The sequence below is a fragment of the Sapajus apella genome, unplaced genomic scaffold, assembly GCF_009761245.1.
Source record: "Sapajus apella isolate SASKATOON/1434 unplaced genomic scaffold, GSC_monkey_1.0 scaffold185, whole genome shotgun sequence".
Classification (NCBI taxonomy): Eukaryota; Metazoa; Chordata; class Mammalia; order Primates; family Cebidae; genus Sapajus; species Sapajus apella.
The window spans coordinates 608574-628990 of NW_022437125.1; the positions used below are offsets into that span (position 1 = coordinate 608574).

Consider the following 20417-nt stretch of genomic DNA (forward strand, 5'->3'; position numbering starts at 1 on the left):
GCAGGGAGGCAGTGCTGGCTGCATGGGGTAGCAGGTCAGGTTAGTAATGAACCTGTGGCCAGCTAACTGGCACCCTGGCTTCTTGGTTGGGAAAGTGGCTTACTACCTGCTGGGGTTTGCGGGGGGAGAGGGGAGGGTGTCTATGGTCTCAAGGGAGACCATGGTGTGGCAAGACCCCAGTGCCCTGCAGGGTGCTGGCACCATGCCCAGGCAGTGGGTGCTGGCTGCCTGCCTGCCTCCTTCCAGTAGCATTAGTGCTTGCTTCTTCCTGGGGCTACTCCTGCTGGGGAAGCTTGAGTGCCCTTGTCCTCCCCAGCCCCATCCAGACCAGGAGAGTGCAGACACGTTTCTCAGTGAGCTGTGAAGTGCAGTGCACATTGCATCACTGTGTGCCATGGAGATGGCCAGGGCTCGTGTTGAAGCTGTTTTCAGACCTCGTTCTATGGGGCTCTCAGAGGGTCTGGGCCAAGGGGAGTTGAGGGGCTGCTTTGCCAACACCTCCCCCTCCTCCACAACCCTGGCAGCTATGTCTTCTATAGGATGTGCTGGCCTCTAAGATCATGGAATTCACACACAGGTTATTTTTAACCTTTAAAAATACAGTATACGTCTAGAGAAGTGTACAAATTCTAAGTTTTACAGTTGAATGAATATTTATGAACACACCTGAGAAGCCCAGTCCACTTAGGCCAAGGAACAGAGCCTTTCCCCTGAAGCCATTCTCAACATCCTCTCCTAGTCACTCTTGCCTGCCACTACCCTGACCACTCTCTCCATCCAGAAGTGTTGCCTGCTTTTGACCTTTTAGTCCAGGACAAAAAAAAGTTTTCTTGTGTCTGGCTCTTTGACTTGACATTGTTTTGAGATGTCTTTAAGGTCATATGTAGCAGCAGTTTGTTCAACATTGAATGGACAGACCATGATTTATTTATTTGGCGTTCTGTTGGTGGTTCTGTGGGCTGTTGGGGCTGTTCTGAATACAACTGCTCTGAGTGTATTTCTGTTGGCGCTGCCCTGAGTGGAACTGCTGGGTCATAGCATGAGTATCCATCCTTAAATGGTGGTTAACGTGGGATCCACAGTCACCAGCCTGTTTCATGGGTGACACTGTCCTTGGTTCTCTCCATGGTGGGCCCTATTGCAGGAGTACCCACTGAGAAGCCCCCTGTTCCCACTCCGGTCCCTTCAGCTCCACACAGAGACCTGGAGCTATGGGGAAGGGGTAGCCCTGGACCTGAGCCAAGTATAGTCCTCCCTGGGTTTCCTGGCATCCTGGGTGAGGGCCTCCGTGGTGGCATTTTATCTGTTGCTTCTGTTCTTGACCTTGGCTGTCTCTGTCTACTCCTCGGGGCCGGTACACAGGGATCCCAACACCCTCTCCCAGCATCCAGTGGGCCCGGAGTTTGATGGAGTACCTGCGTGCAGTCAGTGCTCAGAGAGCATTTGGTGAGTTTTCTCGGGGAATTCTAGGATATTGCTAGTTCTCAGGATTCTATAGCAACCCACTTGGGCCAGCAGGTGAAGGGGCTGCTGTCCTTTGGCTTCCTCTCTCAATGGGGCCTCTGAGGCTGCCTCCAGGTGCCATGCTGGGCACTGCCCTGCCTGAACGGATCCTATAGACTACAGAGCAGCCCAGCAAGCAGAAAGTGCAGTGTGTGGGCCCTGGTGGCCTGGCCCTTGGGGGCGTGGTCCCCAGCACACCATTCATGATCTGCAGACACCATCTCGTGGTTTTCTTAGGCTCTCAGAGGAGGAACTGTGCTCAGGCCAGAGATAGGTCTTGCTTGCGTCAGCTCTGGAGGCTAGGTGTGGTCCCCTGCTACAGCTGTGCACGGCTCCACTGTCATCAGGTCCTTGTCTGCCCAGCCTCAGCTAGGTTCTTCCAGGCGGCGGCATAGGGTGCGCTGTCGTGTGCTTCTCTGTGCTTGGCAGTCTCCTGAAGGTTGTTCTCTGTTGATTCCTGAAAAGCCGGCTTGTTCTTGTTTGGGCTCTGTCTTTGGTGGAACATGGATGGGCCAAGCACTGTGTGTGTGTTTCCCCCACGGATGTTGGGTCATTTCCAGTCTTCTGTGGCTGGCATTCTTACTGGCTGCTCCTAGAAGAGAGAGGCTGGGAGGGAGAAGCCCCCACCGAGGACTCCGCTTGGCTTCTCAGCACTCCAGTTGTATCTGCGTGGCAACAAATCAATTTACAGATGAGGACTGAGAGCTCTTGTGCCTTCACAAAGTGCCGAATGGCAGTAAGAACTGTAAGTTCTGCAGACCTGAAGCAGAGGTCAGGAGAGTCTAGGTTGGTAGTTTGGTTGGGAAGAGCTGCTGAAACAAAGTGGGAGGGAAAGACGCTTTGGGGACAGTGGATGTGGACAGCAGCACTGCCTGCCTCCCAGCTGGGTCTGCAGGTTTCTCTCAATGTAGAGGTCAGCCATGCTTACTGATAGAGCTCCCACTGCTGCCCCAAGCCCTTTCTGAGCTGGGCTTCCTCTTTCTGAGCTGCTTGTGGGATTCAGTCAGGGCTCCGCATGCTGCCTACTCCCAGGTGGCATTTTCTGTCCCCTGGGCCCAGTTGCCGCGTGTGATTGCATACTTGCCCAAGCTTTGCAGGAGCTGTGGCTGCAGGACAGGGAAGGCCACGTGGACATGACACACCACTCAGGTGGCCGGCTGCTCCTGCGGGCAGCAGGAGGGCCACAGCAGGAAATGCTTTTCAAGTGGTGAGCTTGGTGGCTGTGGCTCAACATACACCCTCCCGTCATTGGTCCCCCAGTGTCATTTTTCCTCTGAGAGCTGTGAATTTGAGACTTTGCCCCTGGGGTTTGAGGCTCCCATGAGGTTCCCTTAGAGGAAGGTGTTGTCACAGGTGGAACCTGGTGGACCTGCACCAGCCCCACGAGGCTGAGTGGAGAATGCAGGGTGGCGCCCGCCCGAGGGTGAGCACAGCAGCACGCTCTTCAGGGATGTGCTTTCCAGAGTTGAGAAGGAGGGCAGAGCTGGGGTCTCGGGGGGCAGACAGGCGCCGCCTCTTGCACTGACTGGCACCAGAGGTAGTTTGAGTCCCAGCTGCCTGGGAACACATGCAGAAGCAGGAAGACCTGGTGTGGTGGGAACCAAATCACAGATACGTACTCTCCTGGCAAAGCCCCGTCTGATTCACCCGTGTGTCCTCAGCAGACACGACTGTGTGTTGGGGGTTGTGGGGTGGGCGAGGTGACTCAGCCGTGGACGACATTAGAATGCTTAGCACATTGAAGGCAGACTGTCTGCTTCTGGGTGCCATCTGTGGCGTGTTTGGGTTTGGAAGGACAGCTTGCTTGCTGATGAACACTTCCTCAGTCTTTGAGCTTAAGTGGTTTTTGTAAATTACTGTCTAGACCATTCTGCATTTTAAAATAAAACAAAATTTAAAAAAAAATGACGAGTTCCCCATTGTCGGTTTTTAAGTGAACCAGTTTTTACAGGTGTTTTGCCACTGAGGCCTCAGCAGGGGCTGTTTAGAGCCCAAGGAGAAAGTTATGTGGGCTGTGGGGCACGGTTGTAGGCCCGTAGGCTGCCAGGGCAGTGCTGCCCACTGTCCAGGGTGATGTGGACAGACACTGAGGCAGGGGGAGTGCAGAGCTACTGCAGTCTGTGTTCCATGTGCACTGTTCCTGGGGCCAGCCCGTTGGGGAGCGGGCTCCAGTGCCATCTGAAGCCTTGCTGTGGTGGCCCATGCATGGAGGTGGCCCCATGGGGGTTCAAGGAACTGTTTGTAACCTGTACATTTCAGGGCAGGGGCAGTCAGGAGAGTCTTTGCAGAGTGCTGACATCACTGCAGCCTGGTGGCACCTGGTACCCTTCACTCCACTTAGTCAAAGCACCAGATGGGCCCTATGTGTTGGGCAGCCACGCCAGGCTAGTGGAAAGCCAGGTTTCACCACCTTCGAGTCTACCCAGGACCTCCATTACCTTCCTGGCCATCAGTTGCCTCATCTGTAGAGCAGGCCCGTGAGGATGAAATCTAGAACTTGGCCCCAGGGTAACCCACCAGTGGTGGCCCTGTGCGAGTTGTGCCTGGTTGGGCCTGCCCAGGCTCAGCACCCTTGGGTCTGTTGGTTTGTCAGACCTTGGGCAGCACACAGTTTCCCCTTTGCCACCATAGCTGCCATCCCAAGAGGCTGGGGATCTCAGGCAGGGTAGGAACATTTCAGATATGGAGAAAATGGGGAGGCAAGCCAAGGGGGGCCACTTGGACTCCAAACTCAGTCTCAGTTCCTTGTTTCAGACCGGGGCTGGAAATCCCCTGCGGTAATTACTCAGGGCCGGGTTTTACCTACACACCCCTGTAATAAAGCGAGGAAGAGGCTGGTCGGTAGCGGGTCCACTCCACTGAGCAGGCCCCAGCTTTGCACTCAGATCCAGTGATCTTCACAGAAGAAAAACTCGGACACATGCCAAGGCCCAATTAAAATATTTGCCAACAGGTTTGGTTGGAAAGGTGACTCCACATGCCCTGTCGTAGGTAGGTTTTTTGGAAGACAGTCTAGAGATCAGAGGTGTGACGGTTTCACAGGGGCCACAGAAGAGTGCTACCGGCTGGCCTTTGGGGGAAACCTGGAAAGTTAGTTCTGAGCGACCATGTCCTATGGCTCAGCTTGCCCAGAGCTATACAGACTATACGATGTAGATTGGGCAGGAGGTGGTGCTGACTGGGGCTGGGCAGGGTGTGGAGTGATGGCTCTCCTTTCCCTGGGTTACTGTTGGCTCATTGTTATGTTTCTCCCCTTCCGGGACAGAGTGACCTAGTCCCCACCCCACTTTGCCAACTCCTCCCTCCTGGTCTGGGCCACTTGAGGGCCTGTCCTTTCTGTGGTGATGGTTGTCCTGGGCTCCCTCCTGGTGCAGGTCAGGCCTCTCCCTGCAGAAAGGAACTGTCAACCTAGCGCGTGCCCCTGGTTCGGCCTGTGGCTTCCTTTAGAAGAGAGGCGTGAGGCCACCTGAGAGTTGGACCGATGTGGACAGCTGGCATGGGCACTCAGAGCTCCCCTCTCCAGCCCCAGGGCTGCCTGCTGTTTCTGCACAGGGTCTGTTAAGCAGCAGCCCAGCACCAGGGTAGGGGGAGTTTGGTGAGGGGCTACTGGGGTCTCACCAGATAGATGGTGTTGTGCAGTTCGACTCAGGAAGCTTGAGACAGGCTCACATGGAGGGAGGTGGCATCCTACCCAGCCCCTCGCCCTTGCTGCCTTACTCAGGGGCCAGACAGTAGACCATGAAGCCACTATGAGGAGCTGGGAACAGGTATTTGCTCACTTCCCCTTTAGATGGCTGCCAGTCCTTCTAGATCAGTGAACTCTCCCACACAAATGCTAGGAAATAGACGTATTTTCTCATCTTTATTTGTGACAGATTTCAAGCATAAAAGTAGAGAAAGGTAACCATCCTGCTTCAGTAGATGGCTGCTTACAGCCATGTGACTTTGTTTCACCTTTCCCCTCCTGTCACTCACCCTAGGGGGTGATTCTGTAGCAAATTTCAGACTGTATCATTTTTCAGGAACGTGGAGGATTTGTGGTGGATATTTAATCACGGAGCATGGCGTGCTGTGAAGTCACACACAGGGTTCCCCACTGCTTCCGGGGTGTGGGAGAATGAGGTGTTACATGCTCACGCAACGCAGCTCCAGGCGCCTGACCCAGCCTGCTTCTGAGGGGTTTCAGCCCCTCCCTCAGGCTGTTTCTGTGCATATCCAGCCCCACCTTCTTCACATTTCCTGTGAGCAGAACAGCACATGTCACCAGTTAGGCTGGCAGGAATTGTGGCTTAGCACAGGCTATGGGGCACTCAGAGAAAAAGATGCCAGCCTTTCTGGAAGCCTTTCTTAGTTCTCATGTGGGAGGATGGCCACAGAAGAGCCCTGGGACATGCAGACCTCCTGTGGTCTTGAGCGAGAAGTTGTCCCATCCACGCCCCCATGCATGTGTTCCCGGGGCATCCCCGAAGTGTGGGTGCCTGTGTGCTGAAGGCTGTGCTGGTGGCCCCTGGTTCTCTCTCTGCCTGGATGCAAACCATTCTTTCTCGGTATCTGTGCTAGCTGTGATGCCCATGGCCTGAGACCAGGCCTCCCCACTTGGTTTCTCTGAGATTTCAGAAAGCTGAGATTGACATTCACATTCCCGTTGGCCCATGTGTACCTGATCATGCCTCATGGATCTCCATTCTAAGATCTGAACGTGTTCGGTGTGACAGTGAAGTCAGTTCCATCAACACTCCTGTCCCAGGCGGCTAGGCTGGACCTGCATGTATGCCTGTGCCACACCTGGTCCTACCTGCTAACTTCCTGGCCGGCATGCCTTTGGAACAGGCACCTCAGGGAGGTCCCACCTGCTTCTTGAGTGCTCTCTGCTGCATTTACCCCTGCCTTTCTAGTAGCTGCATGGAGGTGCACCCCCCGCCCCTACCTGACACCTTCGCCCTTCCCAGGCACTTCCTGCAGCAATGAGGAGGCCAAACAAGAAGATTAAGTGGGCATAGCAGTCAGTGTTGGTAGAAAGGGAAGGCAGCACTTGTATTCATGACGGTTAAGGAAGTGCAGACTCACCTGCATCTATTGAGGAGTCCGTAGTGGAGAAGTGAGAGTGGAGAAGTGCAGTTCCCGCTGGGATTCCTGCCCTTTTGGGAAAGCCACTTGGCAGGTGTTTTGAGAGGTTTTTTTGGGACTGGGAACTAATCCCAAGGGAGAATCCAAAGGAGGAGGGGGCCTCCAATGTGCCAGGTTATTCCTGACAGCAAGACACTGCAATTAGCCTGTGGGCCACAGATGTGGCCCTGGCGAGCCCGAAGAGCTGCCCTAAAGCCATCCTTTGAGGGCATCGCCTGGAGTGGCTCCCCATGTGGAGTCAAACTGTGTCTACGCTGGGATTAGGATCTAGTGTACTTCCCCAGACGGACGGATAGGTGCCAAGGGCATCCCACAAACAGGGCAAAGGCAGGTGGCCTGTGGGGGCAGTGGCTAAGGTGGATAGAAGACAGGTTGTGAAGGAGCTACCTTGGGTCTTTTGGGTCTGTTTTTCTTCCCAGTGTCCTCATCCTGGCCCCTCCCTGCTGCTGCAGGCCTTTGGTGCTGTCTGGACAGCTCCCTGCCTATCCTTCTCCAGCACTTTTCTGCTTTCCAGTCTGGAGGTCAGCCTCCAGCCCAGATGGACACAGCTCGTTCTGCCTCCTCCTTTTTTGACCTCCCTGGGAGGCCACCTTGGGTGCTGCCCACCCCTGTGGCCTGCCCCCAGGGTTCATGCTGGACTTAGCAGGCCTGGAGCCTGAGCAGGAGGCTCTCCTCAGCCACATCCGAGTCCTAGTGTGTCTGCCACCCACAGGGCACCCCCAGCAAGGGTGGGAGGCCTGCCACTCCAGGGTGGAAGAGAGTTAGTTGTTAAGGCAGGGTCCCCAAGGCCAGGAGCAAGCTCACATTTTGCTCCAGTTGGGTGCTAAGTGTTCTTTGGGACAGACTGTGGCCATCTGTAAAGAGGCTTTGTGGGGCCTTCTCTCTCAGTGTGCCTGGGCTCGGGGCAAGGAGTTGGGGCCAGGCCCTTTGCAGGGAATCCTTGCTGCGTTGCTCAGCATCTGCCTCCTGGGCTTGGGAGGCCCGACTGTGTCTGGAATGCCCAGGTGGCACTCTCCACCTAGTGCTCAGACTGCTTGACATCAAGGCCCAAGAGGTTGCAGGGCAGGGCAGCCTCACCTCGACCCCATCCTTGCTCTGCTGACATCACTGACCACCTTCTGCTGGCTCCAGGGAGTGGCCACATTGGGCACTTACCCTCTCTCTGTCTTACACAACACACATTTATCATCTCAGGCTCTAGGGCTCAGAAGTCAGGTCCAGGCTCATCGGGCTGGGATCCAGGCAGCAGCAGGATGTGCTCCTCTCTGGGGGATCCATTTCCTGCCCCCTCAGGTGTTGGCAGAGTTCACCTGTTGACGGCGTAGGACTGTGGGTTTCTTGCACCTTACAGGTACAGCAAATGGGCTCCTCTACTCCTCAGGCGAGCAGCTCACACGCTGGGGGCAGAAAGAGGACTGCCAAGGAGGCAGCATTTCCCTTGGGGCTGAAAGCCCAAGGGCCTCCTGGAGGCTGAAGGCCTCTGTGCACACGCTTAAGTATGGCTCATAAGGCAGCTCCAAGTCACAGGGCCCTCAGACCTTCACCTCGTGTCCCCAGCTCCCATGCAGCTTCCAGGAGGCTCTTGGGGCTGGCTGTTGGTTCAGCAGTGATTTCTAGGGCACCAGCCCAGTGCCAGACCCTGGGGTTGCCCAGGTGTTCTGCCTCCTCCCTCCTGTCTGGCAGCAGGATGGTGTCTGCCCAAGGACAAGGACACTTTGTGCCACCAGGCTAGCTGGGCCTGGGCAGTGTTCTGTTCTGCAGGACTGCTGGTTCAGGAGTATGTGGCGAACCAGAGCTCCAAATATACCAGGGTGAGGTCACCAGGGTGGAGGTGAAGCCATGTGGCAAGCCCAGGGACTGAGTCGGTGCTGGAGTGCTTGGCCCAGGAGCGGCTGGCCTTGCTGTCAGTTTGGGACTGGCCTCCTCCCTGTGCAGTCCTCTCCTTCACTGAATCCCTGCCCATCGCACAACGAGTGAGGACAGGACTGCATCTCCTCAGATCATCGCCCACCCCCATCCCCACCTTGACGCAGCTGGAAGTAGGGCTTTCAGGGTCATTTGGAGCCCTGAACGAGAACACTGCAAGGCAAGGCCGTTGTTGCCAAGGAGTAAATGGGCCCATTGGCAGAGGGGTAGCTTTGTGGGAGCTCTGTAGCCACTCTGCAACTTTACACCCAGAGGAGACAACACGGGGAGGGAGGGGCAGTGGCTGCCTTGCGCTGGAAGTGGGGCAGAAAAGCCAGAATCCATGAGGCCAGCACAATTAACAGCCCTCAAGGACGTGCATGTTCTAGTCCTGGAGCCTGGGCATGTCGTACCATACATGACAGATGAAACTAAAGGAAGAGCCTGGAGATGGGGAGATGACCCAAGATCTGGGCCAGCCCTACCTAGTCAGGGAGTTCTTAGAGATGGCACCTATCCCGGCTGAGCCAGAGAGATGCCGGGTAAGGACTCGGCCTGCAGCTGGCTTTGAGCATAGAGGGAGGGGCTGTGAGCTGAGGGATGCAGTGCCCTCCAGAAGCTGGGAATGGCCGCTGGATGGCAACCAGCAAGAAAACAGGTGCCTCATTGCTGCAGTGTAAACAGCTGAACTCTGCTAACATCTGAAGGAACAGGAAGTGAGGATCCCAGCCCAGTGAGACCTAGACCTGACTTCTGAGCCCTAGAGCCTGAGATGATAAATGTGGCTGTGTAAGATGCCAAGTTTATGATCATGTGTTACAGAAACTCATGCCACGCAGTCTTGGCAGTGATGTGGCCTGGTGGGAATGGAATGGAGCGGCCTCCCTGGGTATGAGGTGACCACCCTGCACAGATGTGGAACCCAAGCTCCTCCACTAGCCCAGAGTCAAGTCTGTCACTGTTGTCAGTTGCAGCCTTGTTTTGTAATGGCAAATGGAAAGTGCCTAAGTGTTCCCCAACATTCAAGTCAGGCCTTTTCCCCGCTCTGGAAGGCATGGTGAGCCAAATGAGGGGCTCTGTTTGGAGCCAGACATTTCTGATGTTAAGACAGAAAAGGCAAAGCTGAGAACCACGGTCAGTTTGGTTTTGAAATGTGTGGTAAGTGTAGATATATACACCTGTATACACAAGGGATATTTTTGGAAAAAATGCAAGGAAACACTATAGTGGCTGGGTCAGAGATGGCCATTTCCTTGTGTGCCTTTTTTTTGCTGTTTAATTCATGTCGTGTGCCCACTTTACTCCTCCATCATGTTCTGGGGGGTAGTTGTGTAATCTCACTGTGGTTTCCCTAGGGCCCCTGGGCCTCCACCCGCCAGCCAGCTCACCACAAACCTGTAGCTGCTGGAGGTGGTGGTTGAGCTGTAGGAATTCTTGCTCTAACAATTAAATGAGTTAGTAATGTGTGGCAAGTACTTAGAAGAAGGTGCAGCTCCTAGCAAGATCCTAAAAGGGAAGGATTCCCTGGTCATGTGATGTGTGCGTGCTTCACTCTGCCAAAGCCCAGCTGTCCCCAAAGTCGGCTGTACCCCCCGAAGTACCTAGTATTGTCAAATACCATTCTTTGCCAGTGGGGTGCATGTCACGTATCCATTTGTGGGTTCAGCATGCGTTTTCCTGGCTATTGATAAAGCTGAGAAGTGGAGCATTAGCCCTGACATTTCACTGCGCTGTCCCTGTTCCTGTCTGGTGGCCGCTCTACACTGGGCTCCTGGTCAGCTGCATCGCTCCACAGGCATTCTGCGTGTTCTAGATACAGCTCCTTGGGGCCTGTGGCCTATGTCTTTTCCCACTTTGTGACTTTCTGCTCTCTTTGTGGTGTCTTTGGATGAAGAGTTCTTGTTAATACATTCAAATTGACTAGTTTATTATGTATTGATCTTTTTTGGTTTGGGTTTTTGTTTTTGTTTTTGAGATAGAGTCTTGCTCTGTCACCAGGCTGGAGTGTAATGGCGCGATCTTGGCTCACTGCAACCTCCACCTCCCGAGTTCAAGCAATTCTCCTGTCTCAGCCTCCCAAGTAGCTGAGACTACAGGCACGTGCCACCACACTTGACTAATTTTTGTATTTTTAGTAGAAACGGGGTTTTACTATGTTGACCAGGCTGGTGTCGACCTCCTGACCTCATGATCCGCCTGCCTCAGCCTCCCAAACTGCTGAGATTACAGGTTATGAGCTTCCACTCCTGGCCTATATATTGATCTTTTAAGCTTTGTGCATTTTATTCGATGAATTCTTCAGTGTCCCCTCTCCTACCCCCATCATATGGCAGAGTAGAGGTCGTCTTAACTATCAGGAGCAGCTCTGATCTCATAAGAGTCCTGGGTTTCAGCAGGTAGGTGGGTGGGTATGCACCGTGTAAGGGCTTGGGGCAGACCGCACACCATGCACTAGAGGAGGTCAGACGGCAGGTGGGGATGAGCACTGGGTGCCAGGTTGGCCCAGGGAGCAGGTAGGAGACCACCTGAGTGTAGGCTTCGGTGCTCCCAGCTCCTCTTGCTCTGGGATTGGGGCGAGACCCAAGCAGCCTGAGGCTGGGTGTCCCAACCTCCCAGGAGAGAGGGCAGGGGCCTGAAAAACGGCTTTTTATTTCCACAGATCCGGAACATGGTGGCGGTGCTGGAAGTCATCTCCAGCCTGGAGAAATACCCCATTACCAAAGAGGCACTTGAGGTGAGTATCCCAGACCCCAGCATGGGGGAAGGCAGAACGGGGGGGCAGGGGACGGCTCCAACCCAGGTCCTTAGGAACATCAGTCTCTTCGCTTCAGAGGACCAAGAGAGGCAGTGTGCCCTCACAGCGTGTGCCCCACGATCATGGTCTCCCATGGGCACTGCAGGACTGGTGTTAATCCCATCTTCCATGCCCACTTTGTGGGCACATAGGGGATTGGGGGAGGCTCCAGTGAGTGGCACCATCCCCAGCCGTCCACTTGAAGCAGGCCCTCTGTGCTGTCGCCTTGGCCACAGCACCCTCTCACCCAGAAAGCCTCTCTGGCAGTGTCCTTGCAGTGACCTGACGGTCCACAGCCTCCTGGCACCGGAAGCGCTGCCAAGAAGCCACCTGTGACCCTTAAGGTCTGGGGACTGGGTTGAGAATATTGTCACAAAAAGCCAGAAATTCCCAGAGGTTTTGTGTCAGGGGAGCTGGCAGTTTAGGGCTCAGTGGGAATGGGATCATTTCAGAGTCAGGGCCACTTCCCACCATTTCTGGCTCAGCTTGTGGGGAAGCCCCTGTCCTGAAAGTATGTCATCATCTCTTTCTGGTTGTAGGAAACACGGCTTGGGAAGCTCATCAACGACGTCCGCAAGAAAACCAAGAACGAGGAGCTCGCCAAGCGGGCCAAGAAACTGCTGCGGAGCTGGCAGAAGCTCATCGAGCCAGCGCACCAGCATGAGGTGGCACTGCGGGGGCTGGCAGGGGCCACTGGCTCTGCTAACGGGGGCGCGCACAACTGCCGGCCAGAGGTGGGGGCGGCTGGCCCGCCCAGGAGCATCCACGACCTGAAAAGCCGCAACGACCTCCAGAGGCTGCCTGGGCAGCGGCTGGACAGGCTGGGCAGCCGCAAGCGCCGGGGTGACCAGCGTGACCTTGGCCACCCGGGGCCGCCACCCAAGGTCTCCAAAGCTACACATGACCCCCTGGTCCCCAACTCATCCCCCCTCCCCACCAATGGGATCAGTGGGAGCCCAGAGAGTTTCCCCGGCTCCCTGGATGGCAGCGGGCATGCTGGCCCAGAGGGCAGCCGCCTGGAACGTGGTGAGAACGACAAGCACAGTGGCAAGATCCCCATCAACGCCGTGCGACCGCACACCAGCTCCCCAGGCCTGAGCAAACCCCCTGGGCCCTGCTTGCAGGCAAAGGCTTCGGTGCTGCAGCAGTTGGACAGGGTGGACGAGACTCCAGGGCCTCCCCACCCCAAGGGGCCCCCTCGCTGCTCTTTCAGTCCTCGGAACTCACGGCATGAGGGCTCCTTCGCCCGGCAGCAGAATTTATATGCACCTAAGGGCTCTGTGCCCAGCCCCTCACCACGGCCCCAGGCACTTGATGCCACACAGGTGCCGTCACCGCTTCCACTGGCACAGCCGTCCACACCCCCTGTGCGGCGGCTCGAGCTGCTGTCCAGCTCGGAAAGCCCAGTATGCTGGCTTGAGCAGCCTGAGAGCCACCAGCGGCTGGCGGGGCCAGGCTGCAAGGCCGGGCTATCCCCGGCCGAGCCCCTCCTGTCCCGGGCAGGCTTCTCCCCAGACTCCTCCAAGGCGGACAGTGACGCTGCCTCCTCTGGGGGCTCGGACAGTAAAAAGAAGAAGAGGTACCGGCCTCGAGACTACACAGTTAACTTGGACGGGCAGGTGGCCGAGGCGGGCGTCAAGCCTGTCCGGTTAAAAGAGCGGAAGCTCACCTTTGACCCCATGACAAGACAGATCAAACCTCTGACCCAGAAAGAGCCAGTGCCGGCAGACAGCCCTGTGCACATGGAGCAGCCGTCCAGGACAGAGCTGGACAAGCAGGAGGCCAAGGCCAGCCTCCAGAGCCCCTTCGAACAGACGAACTGGAAGGAGCTGTCACGCAATGAGATCATCCAGTCCTACCTGAGCCGGCAGAGCAGCCTGCTCTCATCGTCGGGCGCACAGACCCCAGGGGCTCACCACTTCATGTCTGAGTACCTGAAGCAGGAGGAGAGCACCCGGCGAGGGGCCAGGCAGCTGCACGTGCTGGTGCCTCAAAGCCCGCCCACGGACCTCCCTGGGCTGACCCGGGAGGTCACACAGGACGATCTCAACAGAATCCAGGCCAGCCAGTGGCCAGGGGTGAACGGGTGTCAGGACACACAGGGTAACTGGTATGACTGGACGCAGTGCATATCGCTCGATCCGCACGGCGACGACGGGCGCTTGAACATTCTGCCTTATGTCTGCTTGGACTGACCGGCCCGTCAGCCACGAAGTGCATTCCCATCTTGCAGAAGCCGGGCGGGCAGGCAGGTGGGCGGGTGGCTGGGGCCCAGCTGAGGCTGGGAACTCGGGGAGTCTGGCCCGGGCAGGAGGGCGGGGGCGGGAGTCACGCGGTCTCTCTGTGCGCCCTTCCCTCAAAACTCTCCTTTTGTGAAATGCTGCTACCAGTTTACTAACAAAATTGCGAAGGAAGGACCGCGCGGAAGGAAGGACAGCAAAGTGAGTTCAGAACTCTATAGCAAACCAGCTATAAAAAGCGTTAGTCCCTCACCCCTGAAGAGGTGCGGACACTTTCCAGCACCTGAAAGCTGGGACCTCAGTTGCAGGCAGGCACAGAAAACCTGTGGGAGAGGTTACCTTTAACACAGCAACAGAAGCACGCATCTCATCTCTCTTACATTTCCTGTTCTTTAATTTGGCCCTGAGTGTCTGTGAGACAGTGGGCCATGCCGCGGCCTCTGTTTGCCCCTACCCAGCCACTGTCAGGCCAGTGTTGTCCATCGTGTGCCAGAAGCTCCTCAGCTATGGTGAGCCACTGGCATTGGGCGGGCAGGCCAGCTGGCCAACCAGTGTGACCCCAACTCCATGGGCAGCCACCTGGTTTCAGTTATAACCCAGTTTTTACAGAAATGCTGCAGAAATTTAAGTTTTCTTGGGTTTAACTCCTCCTCTTCCATCAGAACATCAGACAAAAAAACCTTTCCTTTCTTCCCCCCTTTCCTTTTTTCCCTTCCTGTACACATCTAGAAAACTTCACCTTTCTAGAGTCCCCCCTAAACAACACAAAAGTTACTGTGGGTGCTACTGGTTTTATGCTGTACTGTGGGGCGAGAGGGCAGACCTGTCTGTACGCTGGAAACACTCATAACCATTCCTTTAGATTCGTTTGCCTTATGGTTATTTGTCATAAACGCGATTTGCAAAAACAAGGAGCCTTAGTGAATGTACAGAACCTAGACTTCTGTGTTCTCAGGACGCAGAAGGGAGCAACTTTGCTATTTGGTCCAGTAAGTGGACACCTTGTGATATAAATGTGGAAATAAAAAAAAAAACATTTGCACAAACCAGTATGAGAATCTTTTCTCATTTGGACCTTCACAGCCAAATAGCCCTTTCCCGGATTGTGGATTAGCCAGGAAGACCTAGACCCCAACAGCTGGGATGTAGGGAGGCAGGGCAGGGCACAGCCTTGAAGTCCACCTGTTAGCTGCTGCTGCATTTGGGAGGAGCCTTTTATTCATTCAGGGGCACATTCAGGAACTTTCATCTTGTCTCACCCAGACGTTACCTGGCCTAGAGAGCAGGCTCCATAGCACAGGTCTCTGACTACACCCACCTCAACAAAATACCTAGTTCTTACAAGGTATGGCCCAGAGGCTCAGACCTATGTGTGTGTCCAGCAGCCCACCCCTTGGCCCTAGCCCTCAGCTGCCTCACTAGCTGGTTGGTGCCGACACCAAAAAAAATTTTCTCTCTTGGCTATAGAGAGGTAATCTTCTAGTTGCCCCTCATTCCTGAAACTGTAAGCTACGACTGGTTTTCTAGTTTCTCACTTTAGAATAGGTCATCTATATCTGCTTAATTTCACAAATGAAGAAACAGCTACACCTTAAGACATACAGCCCTATGGAGCAAACCAAGGGTTCCTTGCAGCCTGTAAGACTACATTCAACCCAAAGCCAGTTTCAGAGCTAGCAGGGATTTCTGGCAAAAGCTTGGTGCCAGAACACACCCCTTCCCCAAGAAAAGGCCATGGGTGAAGTGGCTTTGAAGGCAGGATGAGGTTGAACCCAGGCTGCCACCCACTAGCTGTGTGTCCAAACCATCTCTTCACTCCTGTGCACATGTCCCCATTTGTGGGGTTAAAATACCCCAGAGTTAAAAGAACTAAAAGCATGTCAGTGGAAGTATCTGACACTCGGCTGCGCTGTAGGGTGCCTGTAGTTATACCACTGTGCCTGTGTTTAACAGCTCTGCTGATACATGGTGTCCCAAGGATGTGACATTGCTCTAATACACAGAGGGCACAGCTGGAGGATATTAGGGTGCAGAGCTTGGCTTCCTACCGGCATCTCTCAAACTTTGGGATGTGCCGCAGCTCCCCCAGCCCCTGCCTGCAGGGACTACCACACCTGTCTCCATGTATCCAGGAGGGCCTAGGGCACTAATGTTGCCTACCTTTGAGAAGGCAAGGATAAGCTAAGATACCCTACATTTGGGGGACCAAGTCGGGATGCTGCTTTCTTCTTTGAGACCTGTCACCCAGGCTGGAGTGCAGTGGCGCCGTTATAGCTCACTGCAGCCTTGACCTGGGATCAAACCAGCCTCAGCCTCCCTAGGAGTGGGGACCACAGGCATGCACCACCACGCGTGGCTAATTTTGGTGTTTTTTGCAAAGACAAGGTTTTGCCATGTTGCTCAGGCTGATCTCCAACATCTGAGCTCAAGCAATCCGCCCCCCTTGGCCTCCCCAAGTGCTGGGATTACAAGCTTGAGTCGCCCTGCCCAAGGTTACTGCTTCTAATTTGACAAGTAAAAACACTATAACGACATTTTAACACCCTCTCCCCGAAAAAGTTGGAGGCGCACGATTTGGGGAACAAATTATTGTCCTTGAATTAATATAAGTTCATCTTCCTGAAAACCTCGACTTGTTTTCCTCCACTGGGGCCAGGGGCTGGTCCATCCCTCTTGGTCCTTGGGCATCAGGGATCAGGGCTTGGCACCTTCTCCTTCTGCAGAGCCTTGGAGACAGGTGTCCAAGGACGCTGTCATGGCCACGGTCCCGAGTGGCAGGGGAGCCTAAGACAAGTAGCTTTCCCATTCTGGACTTCGGTCTGTGAAATGGGGATAGTGATACCTACCGCACGGCCTTCCTAGGATTCAGTGGAATGATACCAGGGCCAGGCCCGAGAACTGCGCACGTCGCGGTGGTTTCCAGAACACGATTTCAGGGACCAGGCGCTCCGGGATAGTCCCACTGCCAGAGTTGGCCACGGGCGTGCGCCCCCAGTTTGCAGAGCGAGTTTAGCCCAAGAGCTTTTCACATCTGGTTTCTTTCCCCAAAAGTTCTTTTACCTTAGGTGTCCGCCGCCGCCAGCCACTAGGAATCAGGAATCCAGTGAGGGGGTGCCCATGTACCCCTTGTCGAGGCCCTGATGTTTGACCCACGCACAGACGCCGACGAGGCGAAGCCCTCCTCACTTCTGCTCGCCAGTCCCGCTCGAGCTCTGGCTCCGGGTCACCGGGACCGCCCACGTCTCGGGTGGCACAGCTTGGATCCCGGTCTGCGTCCCCTTCTTCCGCTTCCGGCCTCGGCTCCGCCCTTGCCGGAAGCGCATCTACAGTGGGCGGGGCCTGCACTCGAGACGTGGTGGCTGGAGCGTCGACCGGCGCGGGGGGATGACGTAAGAGTCAGCAACCAATGGAAAGCGGCGTAGACCGGAGCGCCCGCCCCTGCCCAGCCCCGCCCCCGCCCGGCGTCGGGCAGTCGGACCGGCGGGAAGAGGCGGCTGCTCGGACAGGATGGCGGTGGCTGCGGTGGGCTCGGGCCCCGGTGCCGGGGGCCCGGCTGCAGCGAGCGGCGGTGGCGGGGCGCGCGAGGGCGCGCGGGTGGCGGCGCTGTGCCTGTTGTGGTACGCGCTGAGCGCGGGCGGCAACGTGGTCAACAAGGTGATTCTGAGCGCCTTCCCGTTCCCGGTGACCGTGTCGCTGTGCCACATCCTGGCGCTGTGCGCGGGGCTCCCGCCGCTGCTGCGCGCCTGGCGCGTGCCCCCCGCGCCGCCCGTCTCAGGCCCCGGGCCCAGTCCGCATCCGTCTCCCGGCCCGCTCCTGCCGCCGCGCTTCTACCCGCGCTACGTGCTGCCGCTTGCTTTCGGCAAGTACTTCGCATCTGTATCAGCGCATGTCAGCATCTGGAAGGTGCCCGTGTCCTATGCACACACCGGTAGGTTCCGCGTCCGGCCTGAGGGGCGGCGGCCCGGGCGCGCCGCTTGGGGTTTGGGCGCATGGACAGGAGTGCGCCGGGCCGGGGGCGTCCTGCCGGGCTCAGTAGTCAGCACAGGGGCTGCCAAGGATTTTGCTAGGGGAGGGACACGCACAGGGTTCTCAGGGAGAAAAGGGGCTGAGAAGAGAGCTTTCTCTACCTACTGAAAGGTAAGGGGTGACGAGGTCAGGGGCTGCCAAGCCCTCCCATCCCGCCGTGGAGGTGGAACAGGTTGGGCCCTGGAACTCAGGCAGCCCCCTGAGTGCCCTTCCCTTTCTTTGCAGTCAAGGCCACCATGCCCATCTGGGTGGTCCTCCTGTCCCGGATCATTATGAAGGAGAAGCAGAGCACCAAGGTAACCCCGGGCAGGGACTCTGGGCAGATGGGAGCTCCAGGGGGTTCCTCCCTGTTGCCAGCTGGTGACGTGGTCAGGATCCTGGTCTGCAGGCTGCCTGGCTTCCTGTCAAATAGGGAAGTGTAGAGGCCTCCAGTGGCCTTTTACTACTCATGTTCTACAATCACCCTGTGGGCAATGGTGTGTGGAGTATGTGTCCGTGATCTCTGCTGTGTGCTCTTAGGAACTGTTGTCCCTTTCGGATCCAATTTTCCTCCCCGTTTTGATTCCCTACCTGGGTTTGCTGGTAGGTAATGGCTTGGTCACATCTTGGCCAGACACCCCATGTGTGTCTAGTGTCCAGTGGGACTAGGAGCAGATTGGAACGCTATCTGATAGGTTTTCACTTCCTTTTTCTTTGAGATGGAGTCTCGCTGTATCACCCAGGTTGGAGTGCAGTGGCACAACCTCGGCTCACTGCAACCTCCACCTCCCGGTTCCAGCGATTCTCCTGCCTCAGCCTCCCAAGTAGCTGGGACTACAGGTGTGCACCACCATGCCTGGCTAGTTTTTTTGTATTTTTAGTAGAGACAGGGTTTCACCATGTTGCCAGACTGGTCTCGAACTCCTGACCTCAAGTAATCCACCCGCCTCAGCCTCGATTACAGGTGTGAGCCACTTCGCTTTGATAGGTTTTCAGCTCTTTACAAGAGAGAGCTGTCAGGGGACCTCTGGGATCAGAAGCCAGACACCATCAAAGGAGTTTGATCTTGGCAAAATCCAGCAAAGTCTTAGAAATTAAAACAGCCAGAAGTTGTGATAGTCTGGGAACAGAAGTGAAAGCGGCACACAGGACTCAGGGCTGCATAAGGAGGATGCTTTGGGCACAGTCCAAGTTCTGTTCAAGATGCCAAACCAGGGTATTTCCTGGCTTGGGGCAAGAATAGCCATGGCTGTAGCCGGAAACAGCTTTGCCCCGTATCCTTAAGTGGAAGTTGGGCGCCTGTTGTCCCAGCTGGAATCCATTTCATGCTGGACACCATGCCCCTTTTCCAAGTGGTTGGTTTCTTGCATCTTGTGTTTTATGTAACTCAGAGAGGCAGTGCCCTGGATCAGCTTATACAAATTGGGCCACCTATGGCTGATTTTTTTTTTTCATTCCAGCCTGTCTTTGTCCTAGCAAGACCTGTGTGCACTCTGCAGCTCCACTCCCCCAGGGCGACGTCAGGCTGGGACTTGGCTGCTGGGTGGTCAGAGTTGTCCTGGAGGTGTGTAGCTGCATCCAGGGATATCACATCGTGTTTATCAGGCTTCCCCGTTGTACGGGACATTGTACCCAGCTTGGGCAAGGAGCCAGAAACTTAACACAGTGAGGAAAGACTGGGACTTGGCCGGGTTAGGCAGCCAGACTAATGATAATGACATCATAACTTCTAGGAAGCTGCCCTGCAAGGCAGATAAGGCAGGTAGTCATCGTTCCTCATCTCAGGTTTTCCTGAGATGGACTGAGAGGGGAGAGTCAGGTGCCTGAGGACCACAGCGGATAGTGAGGAAGCTGGAATTCACGTCCACAGCCTTCGCTCTGCCCTCCCTGTGGCGTGATCACTCCCTTCTAAAATCTCCACCTCTCCTACCTCTTCTTAAGAGTGTTCTGTTGTTTTTGTTTTTTCTTTTTCTGAGACACAGTCCCACTCTGTTGCCCAGGCCGCAGTGCAGTGGTGTGATCTTAGCTCAGTGCAGCCCCTGCCTCCTGGGTTTAAGCGACTCTTGCCTCAGCCTCCCGAGTAGCTGGGATTACAGGTGTATACCATCACACCCAGCTAATTTTGTCTTTTCTTTTTCTTTTTCTTTTTTGAGTGGCTGAAACAATAAATATTTATTTCTCACAGTTCTGGAGGCTGGAAAGTCCAAGATAAAAAGTATAGGCCAATTTCGTTCCCTGGGATAGGCCCTCTTTCTGGTTCCAAATGGCTGTCTTCTCATTGTAAGCTCACATGGTGGAGAGCAGAGAGAGAGCTAGCTCTCTGGCCACCTCTTATAAGAGCACTAATCCCATCTACAGGGGCTCAACCTCACTACCTGATTATCTCCCAAAGGCTCCACCTTCAAATATTATCACACTGGAGATAAGGCTTTAACATGTACATGTGGGGGACAGGGCCATAAACATTCAGTCCGTAGCATAGCCTGAAATTTGACTGAGTCCTTTTAATCGTTCAGTAGTTACTAAGAGTCGTTAAGATCATCGCTATAGAAAATGGTATCATCGGCCGGGCGCGGTGGCTCAAGCCTGTAATCCCAGCACTTTGGGAGGCCGAGGTGGGTGGATCACGAGGTCAGGAGATTGAGACCATCCTGGTCAACATGGTGAAACCCCGTCTCTACTAAAAATACAAAAAATGAGCTGGGCATGGTGGCGCGTGCCTGTAATCCCAGCTACTCAGGAGGCTGAGGCAGGAGAATTGCCTGAACCCAGGAGGCGGAGGTTGCGGTGAGCCGAGATTGCGCCATTGCACTCCAACCTGGGTAACAAGAATGAAACTCTGT

At 55.4% G+C, this 20417-nt stretch overlaps 2 protein-coding genes and 1 long non-coding RNA gene across 4 annotated transcripts in view; 2 read left to right on the plus strand and 1 right to left on the minus strand.

The window, feature by feature from the left end:
- MED26 (mediator complex subunit 26) overlaps positions 1–14618 on the plus strand; it is a 55199-nt gene extending 40581 nt beyond the window's left edge. The window contains exons 2-3 of the mRNA XM_032268681.1: positions 11195–11269; positions 11869–14618. Of these exons, the coding sequence (XP_032124572.1) occupies positions 11195–11269; positions 11869–13524 (1731 nt within the window). The 3' untranslated portion in view covers positions 13525–14618. The remainder of the gene's footprint in view (positions 1–11194; positions 11270–11868) is intronic.
- Positions 5353–16909, minus strand: LOC116543258. Its single transcript, XR_004265521.1, has 2 exons — positions 16630–16909; positions 5353–8027 (listed from the first exon to the last, which is right to left on the minus strand). It is a non-coding gene; the product is annotated as an uncharacterized LOC116543258 (long non-coding RNA).
- A 125-nt stretch (positions 16910–17034) lies between these two features.
- Positions 17035–20417, plus strand: part of SLC35E1 (solute carrier family 35 member E1) — a 32866-nt gene continuing 29483 nt past the window's right edge. The window contains exons 1-2 of one of the 2 annotated variants that reach the window (XM_032268706.1): positions 17035–17497; positions 17821–17891. In XM_032268706.1, coding sequence (XP_032124597.1) covers positions 17077–17497; positions 17821–17891 — 492 coding nt within the window. In that variant the 5' untranslated portion in view covers positions 17035–17076. The remainder of the gene's footprint in view (positions 17498–17820; positions 17892–20417) is intronic. The other variant, XR_004265526.1, reaches the window with a different exon arrangement.